Here is a 15,010-nt window from a genome sequence, read left to right on the forward strand (position 1 = left end):
CCAAAATTGGTGAAATTTTCCATCTTTCTCCATTTTGGAGAATCTGTTGGAGATGATCTTCTCACCTAGCAAATACATGCAAACATCATCATGAATAATCAATACTCCCTCCGTCCCAAATAAACATCCATAATTCTAACGTGTAATTATTAAATGACAGTGTTACCCTTAATAATAGAGTAAGTAACAAATTTCTCCATCTCATAATTAAAGGTAAAATTGGAAAGTAGGCACTTATTTTTGAAAAGACACTTATTTAGGAACAAATTAAAATTAAAATGGAAATGTGGACGAATAAGTAATGGCATGACTTTATACCTCAAGACCATTGGATATGCTGTGGATTTAGCCAAAATTTAACTCTCAAGGAGCCCAAAGCTTTAACAATGTACCAAATATTCTGCTTGAGTGCCTCCATATCCTGCAGTATATGTCTTACATACCAATCAACAATATGCAATTATTCTCTTGCTCCCGAAAACCTACAACCATGCAGGTCAATGAGAAGCATAATAGAATTTACATATAGAAAAAACTGCTCCTACTTGATGCTGTTAGCCTGTTATAGCGGTCAAAATCTGAAATAGCAGCCAGGAGCGTGATTTGATATAGTGACTACCGCGATGGTAAAACAGTGGTATAGCGGTCTACACGATAATTAGATTATATATGTATGTATAACTTAAGATATTATATCTATTGAATAAAAATATACAGTTTCAACATAAAACATCAACTTAGAACAAGGCTTTGGTTGATATAAAATGTTTGGGCAGTTTATAAATTATAAATGTGATGGCCAAACACAAAAACAAACTAAAACAATATGAAAGTGATGAAACCGCTAACGATTAGAACAATACGAAAGTCGTAACTGAGTCAACAATAAACTGTCCAGGCACAGTTGAACTAAAAACCCTACGTGATGAGAATAGGGAAGCAGAATTGGCAGATTCCGCTGAAGACAACTCTCTGGGTTCCTACCGACGCTGGGGTGCGAAAGCATAGGGAGCGAACAGGATTAGAGTCTAACCTCCTTGTACTGCTTTTTTTTCTTTTTCAAAGAAAAAAGGTCGATTTCATAAATTATTTTACAAAAACACAATTAAAAAGAAATTTGAATAGCACCTGTCAATCAACTGATGAATGATTAACCCATTAACAGTTATAAGAAAAAAGAAAGCCTACTCCGGTCTCTGTGGAGAAGAAGGCCAGAGAAGTAAAAACCATGAAAATAGTCAAGTTCTGGAGCGAGTCGGGGTGCAGGACAAATAGCGGCACCACAATCTCCCCCGCTATTCCGCTATTCTATCGATGTCCGCAAAAATGCGACACCACCACAATAGCAGCGCGATTAACAACATAGCTCCTACTACAGACGGGCCAGAAGTTCCTTGACAAGTCTAATGTCATAAGCAACTCCCTTCCAATTAGAGATGCAAGGTCTATGCTTTTGCAGTCATAAGATTAATTTCTCGAATCGAAACTCACAAATTTTAGTTTCACATCTGATGATCTAGAACTTCGATGTTGATCATTCTTTTTGATAAATCCAAAATCCTAACCGTATTTTCTACTAAATCTACATAAAGCTTCGTCACCTGAAATTGGAATACTTGACCACAAAAGTCTCGACATGTATCTCTAATTTTCTTTTCTTTTTTGATTAACCTGGATATCCAACCCGCTCTACGAGCGGACTAATCTTAGGGTGACCATGCGGGTATCCCGGAGGCACCACATTTGAACCTCCGTGGTCACAAGGGGATTTTTATTCCTCCTTGGATTTGAACCTGGGACCTCCAGGCACTTTTGACCTTTGGAGCCCAAGCTCAAACCAATCCGGCACCACCCTTGTGGTTTGTATCTCTAAATTTTAACATATAGCGCAATAGGTTAATGTAGTCTTATCTGTTCGTAGTCCAACATTTATGGAGGCATACAGTCATCATTGTGAAATGGTCATAAACGGCTGATTCCTGCTAGTAAGCTTCTTGAAACAAACAAAAAAACATGCAAAATATAAGCAGGTCATGGCTAGAATACATTTTCTAGATATACATATTGACATACTGATCATGCAACTGCATTATTTTCTTAAATTAGGAGAATCATAATCCTCATGAACATGGTTAACCAAAAAATCAACAACTAACAAATTAGAGATATGATTGTTTTTAATAAGCCAAATGCAACTGTGACTAGGCTTGACTACTTACCAACATCATTTCCGTTGTAAAGATGAGTATTTGCGTACCAGAAACTGCAAAACATGACAACTCAATTCTGGAATTACAGAAAGCAGAACATGTGTAAAAACAAATGACTTTGATGGAAAAGAACAAAAAAAGTACTGCTGTGCAGATAAAGTCATAAATTTATCGGTTCACAACTCAATTAACATATAGTCATAAAGAAGTATGTACAAAAAAAGCCTAATGGCTATAGTTTACAGAGTCACAAGCAGCAAAGACCTAAAGCATGTGAGCCACTCAGTTCTTCTGTGTACACAAATATACAAGTCAGAACCAGTAAAAGTGAATGGCAGCAAAGACCTAAAGCATGTGAGCCACTCAGTTCTTCTGTGGACACAAATATACAAGTCAACCAGAAAAGGTGAATGGCAGCAAATAAACTTAGGATTAAGCTACTGTGCACTGACCCCTCTTTGTTATTTTACACAATCTCCCCGTGTCTGAACCCATTATCACCACAATCTGTTCCAGGGTCTAAACCACATGGAGATTCATACCATTTAGGATTTTCAGGGTAAAAGCTGTCAACTTGCAAAGCAACAAGGCTGTCTGTCTCCATAGTCTCATCATGCCTCACAGGCTCTATCAGTTTGGAGTCCTCATGATTGAGTACAGATTTTTCATCAAAACCACTACATTTCAGCCATTTCTCAGGTTTACAAGTCTCACCTAGAAGATCCTTCTCAGTCCTGCAATCTGCCCTGATCTGATCCCAAGAAGCAACATCTCCAAGCGTTCGCCCAAAACTGTCATCATCATCTTCAATTAAATCTGTATCCTTGCCATCCCCATAAATCCTTTGATGATGGCTCCAATCTGCTAAATCATTCTCTCCCACCAATACATCATCAGACTGCAGCTTGTCAGAAAGCAACCCTGTTGATTTTGACTCATAAGCACCTACACTTCTAACTTTATTCAGTATATCAAACAACTCTTGAGACACTGAACCTAGTAGCTCAGGTGGTATTTTTGCTATTTTCCCTTCAAGCAGCCCAACTTCATTTCTCAATTCTTTCACTTGGTGCAACACAGAACGCTGCATATCCCCATCATCCTTTCCCATAAATTCAAACTTCTCATTCTCTGCTTCTTCACTCATCCCATAAACCATATCCTGTTCCATCAATAGCCCTCCTTTATGTCCAACAACTCTGTGCATTATCCTTGCATTACCATCCAATGGCCCTGGCTCATGCCCCGAATGCACTGCATACAGTTTAAATACAGCCATTCCCTCTTCTTGATAAACAAAAGTTTTTTCTTTCTCGTTATAGTTTGAAATTGGCACAATTGCTCTTATCCGAAATCCACATCCACATCGCTTTGACGCATAAGGTTCTCTTTTCAAATTCCTTGATTTCTTTGACGCAGAGGCAGGTTCCCCTGCTCGATGACATGCATAATCTTTAACCTCTGCCATAAATGGCTTATACCTAATATACTTTTGCCTTATACACAAAACAACCTTGTGTTTAGTTGCCAATTGTTGCAACTTATTAGGCACCTCTTTGGCTGGCACATCGAACGACTCGGTGTATTCAAACCTACGCCTTTTAGAACGTAGCCCCCCAGACCCATTCGAATCCAAACAAACAGGACACTCTGCTACACAAACCCTAATGTACGATTCAGGTATCCCATAAAATTTAGCACCTACAGTCCAAACTTGCTTAATTCTCTCTATAGTCTCCTTTAACCCTAGGTGCTTCAAATCAGCATCACCATGAAAGCTCATAACAATATCTTGCCACTGACTAATATGAGAAACGAATTGATTATTCGAATTGTTCTTGAAACATAGGAATTTGTTACCGTGTTCGCCGACGTGAACACTGAGCTTGTCTTGAATCCGCTTCCAACCCGTCAGGTAGGCCGTGTCCTCGTTACGGTCCTTCCACACCGACCGCCAGCTAGCAAGCACCGCGTGTGGCGTCGCCACCCTGATCTCATCGGGAGTCGCAAGACGGCCTTCGAGGATACAACGGATCATCAAAGAGTGAGACCCCATATTAAATGTGTAGAACTGAGACGATATGTGAGGCTCCGGATTAACGTATTGAAACCTAGGGCTTGTTTTTTCAGAAGAAACAACCTCGTTGGTAAAAGGCTGAACACCTTCCGCATCAGATGGCGTATGGCTGATGGAATCATCCTCATCTTCGTCACGAAAAAAGTCGAATTCCGACATTGGAGGTAGACAAAACTCCGGCGGCGGCTGTTGGTCGTCGTGGTGGTCATGGTGATCTAAAATCAAGGGCTGAGGATCGGTGATCGGTTCAAGATGATGATGAAACAGATCTTCTTCAACTTTGCTTCCATTCATGATCACTGAATTTGATATCTGAAGTTGGAACGAAGAAGACGACGAAGCTTCAGTCTACCGGAGGGTTTCAAGACTCCTCTCTATCCATAAAAAACAAAACAAGAAAAAAACTTTCTTCCCACAACTCATTTACCTTTTATTTTTCGTTTTTGTTTAAGTAATTTACATTTTTAGTCCCTACATTTTGTTAAAATTTACTGTTTTCGTCCTTATAGTTTGTAATTTATAGTTATTTTCGTTCTTTATTTTAATTCTTACCTTTTTAATTACGAGGGAAGAAAAAAGTAAAGAGTTATAAACCACAAGAACTGAAACAACAACAATTTATAAATTATAAGAACGAAAATAACAACTTTAACAAACCACAGGGACAAAAATGTAATTTACTCTTTTTGTTTATTAATTTTTATTTATTCATATGTCTTTATTGCTTTGAATTAATTTTAAAAGGTCATTTTATAGTGTTTGATAAATTTGGTTTTTTTAGGTCAAAACAACTATATTTCGAAAGAAAGTAAATGTTTGCTGTAATAAAAATGTTTTCCATATATATACTAGAAGGGTACTTGTGTAATGCAACGAGATACATCTTGATTTTAATATTTCATTTTATTATTTATCTCATTCGATGTTAAAATATGATCTTATGTGATTTTGAAAAAATGATAATCTTTTTATTTTTGAATAAAATATAAATTTGAAGATATCATAAAAATTTGACAAAAATATATCGATATTACTATCAAATTAACAATTTAAAATTCCTCATTTTTGTGTAGTTTTTTAATTAATTCTTTTATTATAATTTAATTTGTATTCAATAACGAAGTAATTTATATTTGGTTTAAGAATATAATTTTCTGATAAAGATAATAATTAATTATTTTGTTATGGTTCACTAATTATCCTAATTACATTTTAAAATGAGATGTTTATCCTCTATTTGATTATGTTTATCCGCAGTTAGTTACACGAATTCAAGCATGAAACTTTAATAAATTGTACTTATGCATAATTTACTTGTAATATTGAATTTTAAGTAATATGCATCAATATACAGTACTTCATGCATAGAAAATGATTTTTAAAAGTTTTTGTCAAATGCTTTATAATATAGTATATATATATATATATATATATATATATGTGTGTGTGTGTGTGTGAGAAATACATAACAGGTTCAAGTTTGAATCTTGCGAGAAACGGAGCTTGAGTCCAAATGCTAGCATTAGTCACTAATGTGGTTTATGGGGAACAAGATATGGTAATCAACTTTTTGCTCAAATAAAGCTATTTTTCTAATACTAGTTATGTACCCGCGCAATGCGGCGGGAGCCGTGAATTTTAACGATTTTGAAGTTTCACTGGTTTTATTAGAGAAGATTTAACGATGACATAAGCTACATATGGTCTTTACATATTAATACAATTTGAATAAATAAGCGTTATGATTCCAATTACAGTCTATCGATGAAAAAAATTGTATGATAGTTTAAAATTCAACATATTTAAACGACTTTACAAATGTATTCGATTTACACCAAGAACAAAGAATCAACAGATCAAGACCGAGAGTTCTAACGCAATTGTAGATTAAGAGATTTTTCTTAGCCAAGCATGCTCATATGTACATAAATCTTAATAAAAATAAAAAAAAAATTATCAATCACAAGCTTATAAACGAGTTAATTGATTGAAAAGGTTCAATATTTCGATAAATGTTCGAGCTCATATATTGAAAAGGTTATTCGACTCGAGCCTGGTATTTTATTTCCGAGCCCGACTCGAATAACCTACTCTTTGAGACTATAATGCAAGTTGTGTATGAGAAGCAACACAAAGGCTAACCTTTTGCAGACACAGAACAACGAAAGGTACAAAATTCAGTGAGAAGTAAAGAAAAAATGTTTTTTTAAACGTAGCTGATGATGCATACGCGTTATGAGCCAAACGTGATTTTGTGCCTGGGTTAATTACTGAACAAGGTATGATAGAAGGAAACTCTAGCAATGAAGGAAAAATCGGCACCCTTCACAGTTGATAAGTAAGAAGAGAGCAATGCAATATCTACTGGGGACCCTCTACAGCAACCCTTGACAGCCTTGTATACAGGCTGAGCAACAGGACCAGTTTTCTGAATAAAATCTTGATATGATTTTGGCAAGCTCTCAGGACGCATTACGAAAGCATACATGACCTGCAATGGTTAATGAAAAGTATAAATGTAGATTCAATTGTTATTATTACAAGGCAAAATTCGAACTTATCAGAGTTAATCAGAGTTAGGATTGTAATAGTTTCGTAAACATCATAGAGATTTTCGATTTGTCTAGAAATGTTACATTACAAGGTCATACTTGAAACAACTATTTGAATCTGTATGGAAAAAAGAAAATAAGATGATCGTATGAACAACAACTTCATAAATCTGGGGTAAAATAGTGATCCATGTTACCTGAGCACATGATAAAGCAAAGAGTAAAGAATCCCCATGTCTCCATGAGCTTCCCCACGGGTGGAACTTCTTCGATTTTGCAAAATTGTAAGCACACTGTTAAACAACAAAGAACTTAGAGCATTCTTTTAGAACCCTCCCCCTTTTGTTTGGGGTCGAAAAAAATAGAAGATTTTGCTTTAAAAGTATGTCTAAAAGCCTAAATTGCAAATTTAAGTTTGTGTAGGATCACAACATTGCAAATAGAAGATCTAAGTTTTGCAACACCAACCAAATCGCCAAACAAAACTCTGAACTGCGTCTTATATGCCATAAACATTGGTTCCATAGCAAGTTAATTATGTACCTGAGCAAGCCTATCAAGAAGATATAAAGCAAGTGTTCGCCTCCGGTTGCAATCATCTAATGCAAGAATAGACAAACCTGCGACTGAACCTGCTAAAATTCTGCTCCATCATCAGCTTTAACAAAGTCATATATGTGAAATAGATACATTGGGATCAAATATTTTTACTGAAGTAGATAAATTTATTTTACTCTATGCTTGATCTCAGGAATATAAACCTTTATCAACAAAAAGCATGTATAGACAAGAATGTTATCACTTATTACACATTGTCATAACACTGGAAGGCTCCAGTTCCAGGGAATTTCCATATTCCGTCTTTCTCTGGGTAATATGGGTAGCGAAGCTCTCCGGYTCGACCCATTCCAACTTGAATTTCCTATATAAACATAGAATCCCTACATGCCAAATTAAAATATATAATAGCCAAAAATAAATCATCAAGCACCCTATATATGCTTGTATCCCACATACAACTTAAGTTTAGAATATTTGGGCACTTGAAATCTGAAGTACAAAAATAAGGGGGTCGTTTACTAAACGGTTACCCGGTAAGTGTTTACTGGGTAATTTTTCCTTACCGGATGAACATGGCAAAGGTCAAAATTCTTACCTGATAAGAGCAATGATAAAGATGAAGAGTCTTACTCGGTAAGTGAGGGTGACAACACTTACCCGGGTAAACGCTTACCGGGTAAATTGTTGATATGTGATGTACTACAATCTTACCCGGTAAAATAAATTACAGTGTTAACTCCTAAGGGTAAGCGCTTACCATGTAAACATTTAGGTAAACGGCCCCTAAGATTCACTAATTTTTTTTCATCACATATAGCACTTTCAAGTTTGAACCTTTAAGCTATTAACATGTGAGACTGATCTTTAACTGCTTATCCTAAAGGCACAAAAGCAATGGAAGCTCAAAAAACCACAAATAAAAAACTAATCCAACCATCTTCAGGTCATAATCAAAAGCAATGTTAAGACTCTCTCTCCCCCCAAACAACACAAGCTACAGCTATTAAGATACATCACATCAAAGAGCATTTGAAGTAATATTTGATACAAAAAATTAACTGTTCGCACTGTTTGGTTCTACTTGCAGTCCAATGGTTTTGTTTTAGATGCTAAGCAATCTCAAAGTATCCAATGGTGGTTAGAAAAAAGAAGATATGATCGTCAAAGACATCAAACAAACACTCAACAAATGAATAAACTTCAATATTCAAGATTTACAAAGATATTGAAAACCCCAAATTYATTTTACAACAAAATAAAACGAAGAAGGTTTGGAAAATAATAATACCCCTTGAAGCTTCGGTATCCATAAATCTATATCAACCTAGTGATATATCGAACACTCTTTTCTGTAAAATRTAGAACCAAAAACAACACTTAGGTCATTCCATTTAAAACTCAAAATCAAACCGTGAATAAACCAAGAATTAGAGGAAGGGGATAAGTAACTTATATTCGAGTTTGTATGAGGGAGAAAGAGGTGGTTACCGGTGTAATCGTCWCAAGGAAAGAGAATGGGCAATCCCCCCTGTGACAAACATAACACCACAAAAAGAATCATCAAACACAATATTGGTTTGCACTATGAAATTAACAAATTGATAAACATACAGTAGTAAAATACCCCAATTTTGCAGTCTCCTGGTTTTCAAAGACTTCCATTTCGAAACTGCAGCTGTGTAAATCTACAAAAGCCCTTGTTTGAGTCAGAGAAATAAAGGATTAGCCAGCTTCATAGTTGGTCTCAATTTCGAAGTGAAAATTTATACTATTCTGATTTCTGGACACGCTAATGAACAAAAAGGAATAGAAGACAAAACAATAACAAAGAGTAGAAGATGCAAGAAATCGACAATCACTAAACCATGTAAAAAATCTTGAATCATGAGAATTGGAAAATGCAAGAAATAGGGAAATTTAACCCTGCAAAATGGGGCTATGACCAAAACAAAAAAATAAACGAACAATTGAAAAAAAAAAAACTTGCTAATCGGTTGCAACCGAAGACCCAAAAGAGAACACGTTTCTAAGTTAATCCCAGAGATCCACCAAGCAAGATATGAAATTGATTAMATACTAAATCCCTTTGAGGCATTTYCTCAAACACCTTAGGTGCACATGCGCCACAAATCGAAAAAAGAAACCCAWACCTCAAATCGATAGCCAAATCCATACCTTAAATTGATAGAAAGAGTATGAATCGAGAAAATACACAAAACGACACAAAATTTAGAGTTAACAAGAGTATGAATCGATAGAAAACTACACAAAACCATTAATTGAATATTTACCTGAATCAAGAGTATCAAGCRAGAGCATGAAGCGATATAGGATGAATCGAGAGTATGGAGCGACATAGGAAGACTGAGAGCGATACGCATCACTAAAAACCCTGTATCGAACGGATGAAGCGTCGTCTTGGAGGTTTCAATCGTCTTCTTGGAAATAAGCGTGAGCGTGTAGAAGGACTGTCTAACTGATGTGTGTGAAGAGTTTATCTATACGACGTAGAAGATTCGACGGGGAGGTTGAGGCCCTAAGGGGAAGGGGGTTATACCTATCGAGATTAAATTGAATCTGTATTCTTGAAAATCGGTTAGGGATGAAATCGAATCCGTATTCTTTAAAATCAGTTGGCGATGAAATCGAATAGGGATGAAATCGTTTCTGTTGGCGATGAAATAGGATGGGRATGGATAGGGATGAAATCGTTTAGGGTTTAGGGATGGCTTTAATAGGTTGTACCATTAGTAATAGAGGTTGTCTTTAAGAGTTTTTAAGAGTTTTAGCCAAATGCATTTGGTCGGTTATATTTCACACTTTTAGACTTAATGAAATTGGGCCAAAAAGCAAGTATACAATACGGTCCAACGTCGTCTTTCCAAGTAATAAAGTGGTACAAGTACCGGATTATCGTTCACAGGGATTGTAGCCAAAGTTAGATTAGAGTTCAATGAAAGAGATGATTTCAGATGACGATTTTGAAGACTTTTGTTTATTTTAAGGTGATCCAAAACAGAATACAGAATATATAAAAGAAGCAAGGGTGTAAGACTTAAGGTGAGGCCCAAACACAAATTCCAGCAGCCAATGTTGTAGCAATGCTATAGGAATGCTACAGCAAGCAGTGTTTCGAAACTAAGTTCCACCATCTATTTTGAAGGCATTCCTCTCGGACTTCACCATTTCACTATCTTATAGCTTTCCACCCATATCTCTATGTGGTGTCCGGACCGGGGATAGTGACACAATGGTTTTCAAAATATATGGATAAACAAATCTCTTCGTTAAAAATCATTCTCTCGAGTCGATTCTCATATCATTCGAGTTGGCGTGTTCTTGATATTTCATCTCTGAATATATCACACTTTGACACTTTTGACAAGTAACCAACCCGTCGGGAGTTACGTTTTGAAAAACATAAATGAATATCTCTAACTTCAATTAATTTACACGTTGTAATGACCGGGTACAAAACCATGACAATTTGGTTGCAGTCCCCACATCATTTTAGGCCACGATGATCAGTCTATTTGAAGGGGTTTAGTGATCGACTCCATACAGTATAAGAAAATTGGTTTTTAGAGAAKGAATCTTTAAAGAAGAATTTGGAAGGATTAAACTAAGATCCATCTTAGGGAATAAATCAGACAACATATGTATCACTCTGTATATACATAGAAGACAAGTAATGTTGGTTCCTAAGTTGGAGTGGTTCGACTTCAAGCACCACCCAGATGCCCTAGAATACACACGATTCAAAATGGTTGCGGGACCAATTTGTTAGAAACATTACTGAAGATGACGTCGTATCTTTTTTTGCAGAGTAAATTGTAGTTTGTAGTTTAGGTCACAAAAGTCACTTACTTGATTAAGGGTCTCTTTGGTTGTTAAGATGTGCTCATAATGCTTGATGGGCGGGGCGTTTAGCACTAATTGCACTTGTATGACTATCGTCGACGTGGTGCTGAGCCTCATCATGCGCTTTATTTCGTCTTCTTATCAACCATCGTTTGCTGTATATCACCGTTAGATATTATATGAGAAATGAGATGAATGGATTGATGATATTTTTAAGGGCATATCACATAGTTCCAATGATACAACTAGTGATGGTCAAACCGGCCCGGCCCGGGACCGATAAGGACCGGTTATGGATTTGGGGTGTTTCGCGGGACCGGGACCGGGACCATTTATGGCCCGGCCCGATTTTTAAAAAATGTAACTATTTTTTTTTTAAAATGTAGCCGTTTTTTGGCCCTTTTTTGTATTTTTTGCTTTCTAAACACTATATATAAGTGTTTTGGTTGAGGGATTTACATACCAAGTTCTTGATTCGTAAAAAACGCAAAAAAAACGTTCACAATTATCGGTTTCTCGCTATATTTTGTAAAACAATGTAATTTTACTCATAATAAAATGCATTTTTAAAGTGTATTTGAGTGACCCAATTACAAATTTTATAATAGTACTAAAAATATATATCATTAAAAATTTATTTTTTAATGACCGGGACTGGTTGGGACCAGGACTGGCAGCCCATAACCGGTTACAATAAAGCTTGACCGGGCTCAACTTTTTCGAGCGGGACCGGTTATAGCCGGTTATGAGAAATCTTGGGACCGGTTTTTGGCCATCACTAGATACAACCATAACCTTCTGTTACCACTTCAAGAAACAAGACTGTTAGACAACCCATACGATTGCCTAACAATGAAGCTCAAATTAGATCGTGGAATTACAAGTAGTTAAAAAGAAAAGAAATAGAATCAAAGATAATTTAGAGTGGTTCAGTACCCCTCTCGAGACACACAATAGTAGAATTCTAATTTGGGTACAAGTATAATATAAGTATTTCTTTCGTTTCGTTGTTTTTATAAACAAAAAGCCAGTTGATGGATTAACTGATGAAATAAAATCTACTGTTGGATCACTTATTTTCCATATTAATCACTTTTGGATTTTAAAATTACGGTGTTTTCGCAATTCAAAATGGTTGTATGGAATAAGCTAGGATCCGACATTAAACTACATCAAATAAATTATACTAGAAATGTCCCAAAAACTGATTCAATCCTCTCTCTTTGCCTCTCTGAAACCCTTCGGTCTCCCGTATCTTAAATATCCAAATTTATTCATAAAGACAATTTAACCCGTATTGAATTTAAAATAACCCCGTAGTTAAGATTGAAGTATTCATCATAATACACCTAAATTATGAAAAACTAGTTGCATACTAGKGTCTGGTTTATTAGAGAAGATTTAACGATGATATAAGTTACACTTGGTCTTCACATATTAATACAATTTGAATAAATAAGAGTTATGGTTCCAATTACAGTCTATCGATGAAAAAAAATTGTATGACAGTTTAAAATCCAATATATTTAAAATCCAACATATTTAAACGACCCCACAAATGCGTTTGATTTACACCAAGAGCAAAGAATCAAGAGATCGAGAGCGAGACCGAGAGTTCTAGAGCAATTGAATGAGAAAACTTTTAATAACTCATGATGAATACTAATTTAAATCTCACCTTGGGGGATGAGGAGAAGACATAAAGGTATGAGAGAGTGAAAACATGAATGAAATGTGTCAAAATTATCTTGGAAACACGAAAAAAAAGAAGTAATAATGTGCATTGGTAACTTGCACTATATGTTATTTTAATATTAGATTAAAAGATTTTAAAACTGAATAAATAAAGTAGTAGTACTTAATGCATTATGAGTTGTTTTTAAGACTATGTGCATAAATATATAGTACTTTGTGCATTAAAAATTGTTTTTAAGACTTTTGATAAATCTAATTTATAGGGTAGTATAGATAAAAGAATCTTGTAAATCTTGCATATTCATTTACCAATCAAGAGATAAAAAGATCAAACAAATTAGGATGTAATTTTCAGTCACCAACTATATATATGACCACCATCCACTAAGAACATCGTCAACAAAGACATCAAATCTTACACCAAATACTAAATTTTGACATTAACGACAACACCAAACTTGGTGTAACTATGCTAATTTACACCAATTTTTTTTTTGATTAACCTGGATATTCAACCCGCTATGCGATATTAGGAGGGAGTATAACAGAAATTACTTTTTGAGCCCTTCTTCTTTGGCAGAATGTTCTCTTAACATCTGAATCGAATTCGAGAAACTCCTCCTGGTGTATCCTTGGCATACATCTCTTAAAAGCGGATCAAACAGTGTTAGAAAAATCAAATCTTTAAAGTTATTTAAAAAAAAAAACTTTATAGATTGCCAATCCTCGGCAGCGATGCCAAAAACTTGATCGGATCCGTATTCACACACCCACATACTTTCAACCAGGACCAACAACAAGTATACAATTAGTCCCAATATTGTCTTTCGAGTAATAAAGTGGTACAAGTACCGGATATCGTCCACATGGATTGTAGTAAAAGTTTAGATGAAAGTAATATTAAGGAAATGATTTCAGAGGATGAATGTGAAGACTTTGATTTGATAAGAGTTAACACAACTAAAAATTAACAGGAAATAACATATAATAAAAACAAGCCAAGATATAAGACTTAGGGTGAGATGTAAATACTATTTCTACTAGACCAATGCTGTCAAAATGCTACAGCATGAGACCATGCTGACAAATTACTACAGCATGAGACCATGCTGACAAATTGCTACAGCATACAATTAGTAACAACTATTTTCACAATTTATTTTGAAGGTATTCCTCTCAGACTTCACCAATGCACTTATAATATAACTTTCAACTCATATCTCTATGAGATATCTGGACCGTGAAGTTTAACGATTTTGAAGTTTCACTAGTTTTATTAGAGAAGATTTAACGATGACATAAGCTACATTTGGTCTTTACATATTAATACAATTCGAATAAATAGTTATGATTCCAATTACAATCTATCGATGAAAAATATTGTATGATAGTTTAAAATCCAACATATTTAAACGACTCTACAAATGTGTTCGATTTACACCAAGAGCAAAGAATCAAGAGATCAAGACCGAGAGTTCTAACGCAATTGTAGATTAAGAGATTTTTCTTAGCCAAGCATGCTCATATTTACATAAATCTTAATAAAAATAAAAAAATTATCAATCTCAAGCTTATAAACGAGTTAATTGATTGAAAAGGTTCAATATTTCGATAAATGTTCGAGCTCATATATTGAAAAGGTTATTCGACTCGAGCCTGGTATTTTATTTCCGAGTCCGACTCGAATAACCTACTCTTTGAGACTATAATGCAAGTTGTGTATGAGAAGCAACACAAAGGCTAACCTTTTGCAGACGCAGAACAACGAAAGGTACAAAATTCAGTGCGAAGTAAAGAAAAAATGTTTTCTTAAACGTAGCTGATGATGCATACGCGTTATGAGCCAAACATGATTTTGTGCCTGGGTTAATTATTGAACAAGGTATGATAGAAGGAAACTCTTGCAATGAAGGAAAAATCGGCACCCTTCACAGTTGATAAGTAGGAAGAGAGCAATGCAATATCTACTGGGGACCCTCTATAGCAACCCTTGACAGCCTTGTATACAGGCTGAGCAACAAGACCAGTTTTCTGAATAAAATCTTGATATGATT

The 15,010-nt window shown here is 35.3% G+C and overlaps 1 protein-coding gene and 1 long non-coding RNA gene across 2 annotated transcripts; both read right to left on the reverse strand.

Moving 5' to 3' along the window:
- Nucleotides 1–2,327: 2,327 nt before the first annotated feature.
- On the reverse strand, nt 2,328–4,892 carry LOC112526749. The gene has a single exon (XM_025137160.1). The coding sequence runs from the start codon at nt 4,579–4,581 to the stop codon at nt 2,677–2,679; it is 1,905 nt and encodes a 634-aa protein (XP_024992928.1). The 5' UTR covers nt 4,582–4,892; the 3' UTR covers nt 2,328–2,676.
- A 2,700-nt stretch (nt 4,893–7,592) lies between these two features.
- On the reverse strand, nt 7,593–9,819 carry LOC112527055. The gene is made up of 5 exons (XR_003070679.1): nt 9,692–9,819; nt 9,025–9,085; nt 8,889–8,928; nt 8,689–8,749; nt 7,593–7,761 (listed from the first exon to the last, which is right to left on the reverse strand). It is a non-coding gene; the product is annotated as an uncharacterized LOC112527055 (long non-coding RNA).
- Nucleotides 9,820–15,010: the final 5,191 nt, after the last annotated feature.

This window comes from Cynara cardunculus (genome assembly GCF_001531365.2).
Source record: "Cynara cardunculus var. scolymus isolate 2C chromosome LG 14, CcrdV1, whole genome shotgun sequence".
In the NCBI taxonomy this organism is placed as follows: domain Eukaryota; kingdom Viridiplantae; phylum Streptophyta; class Magnoliopsida; order Asterales; family Asteraceae; genus Cynara; species Cynara cardunculus.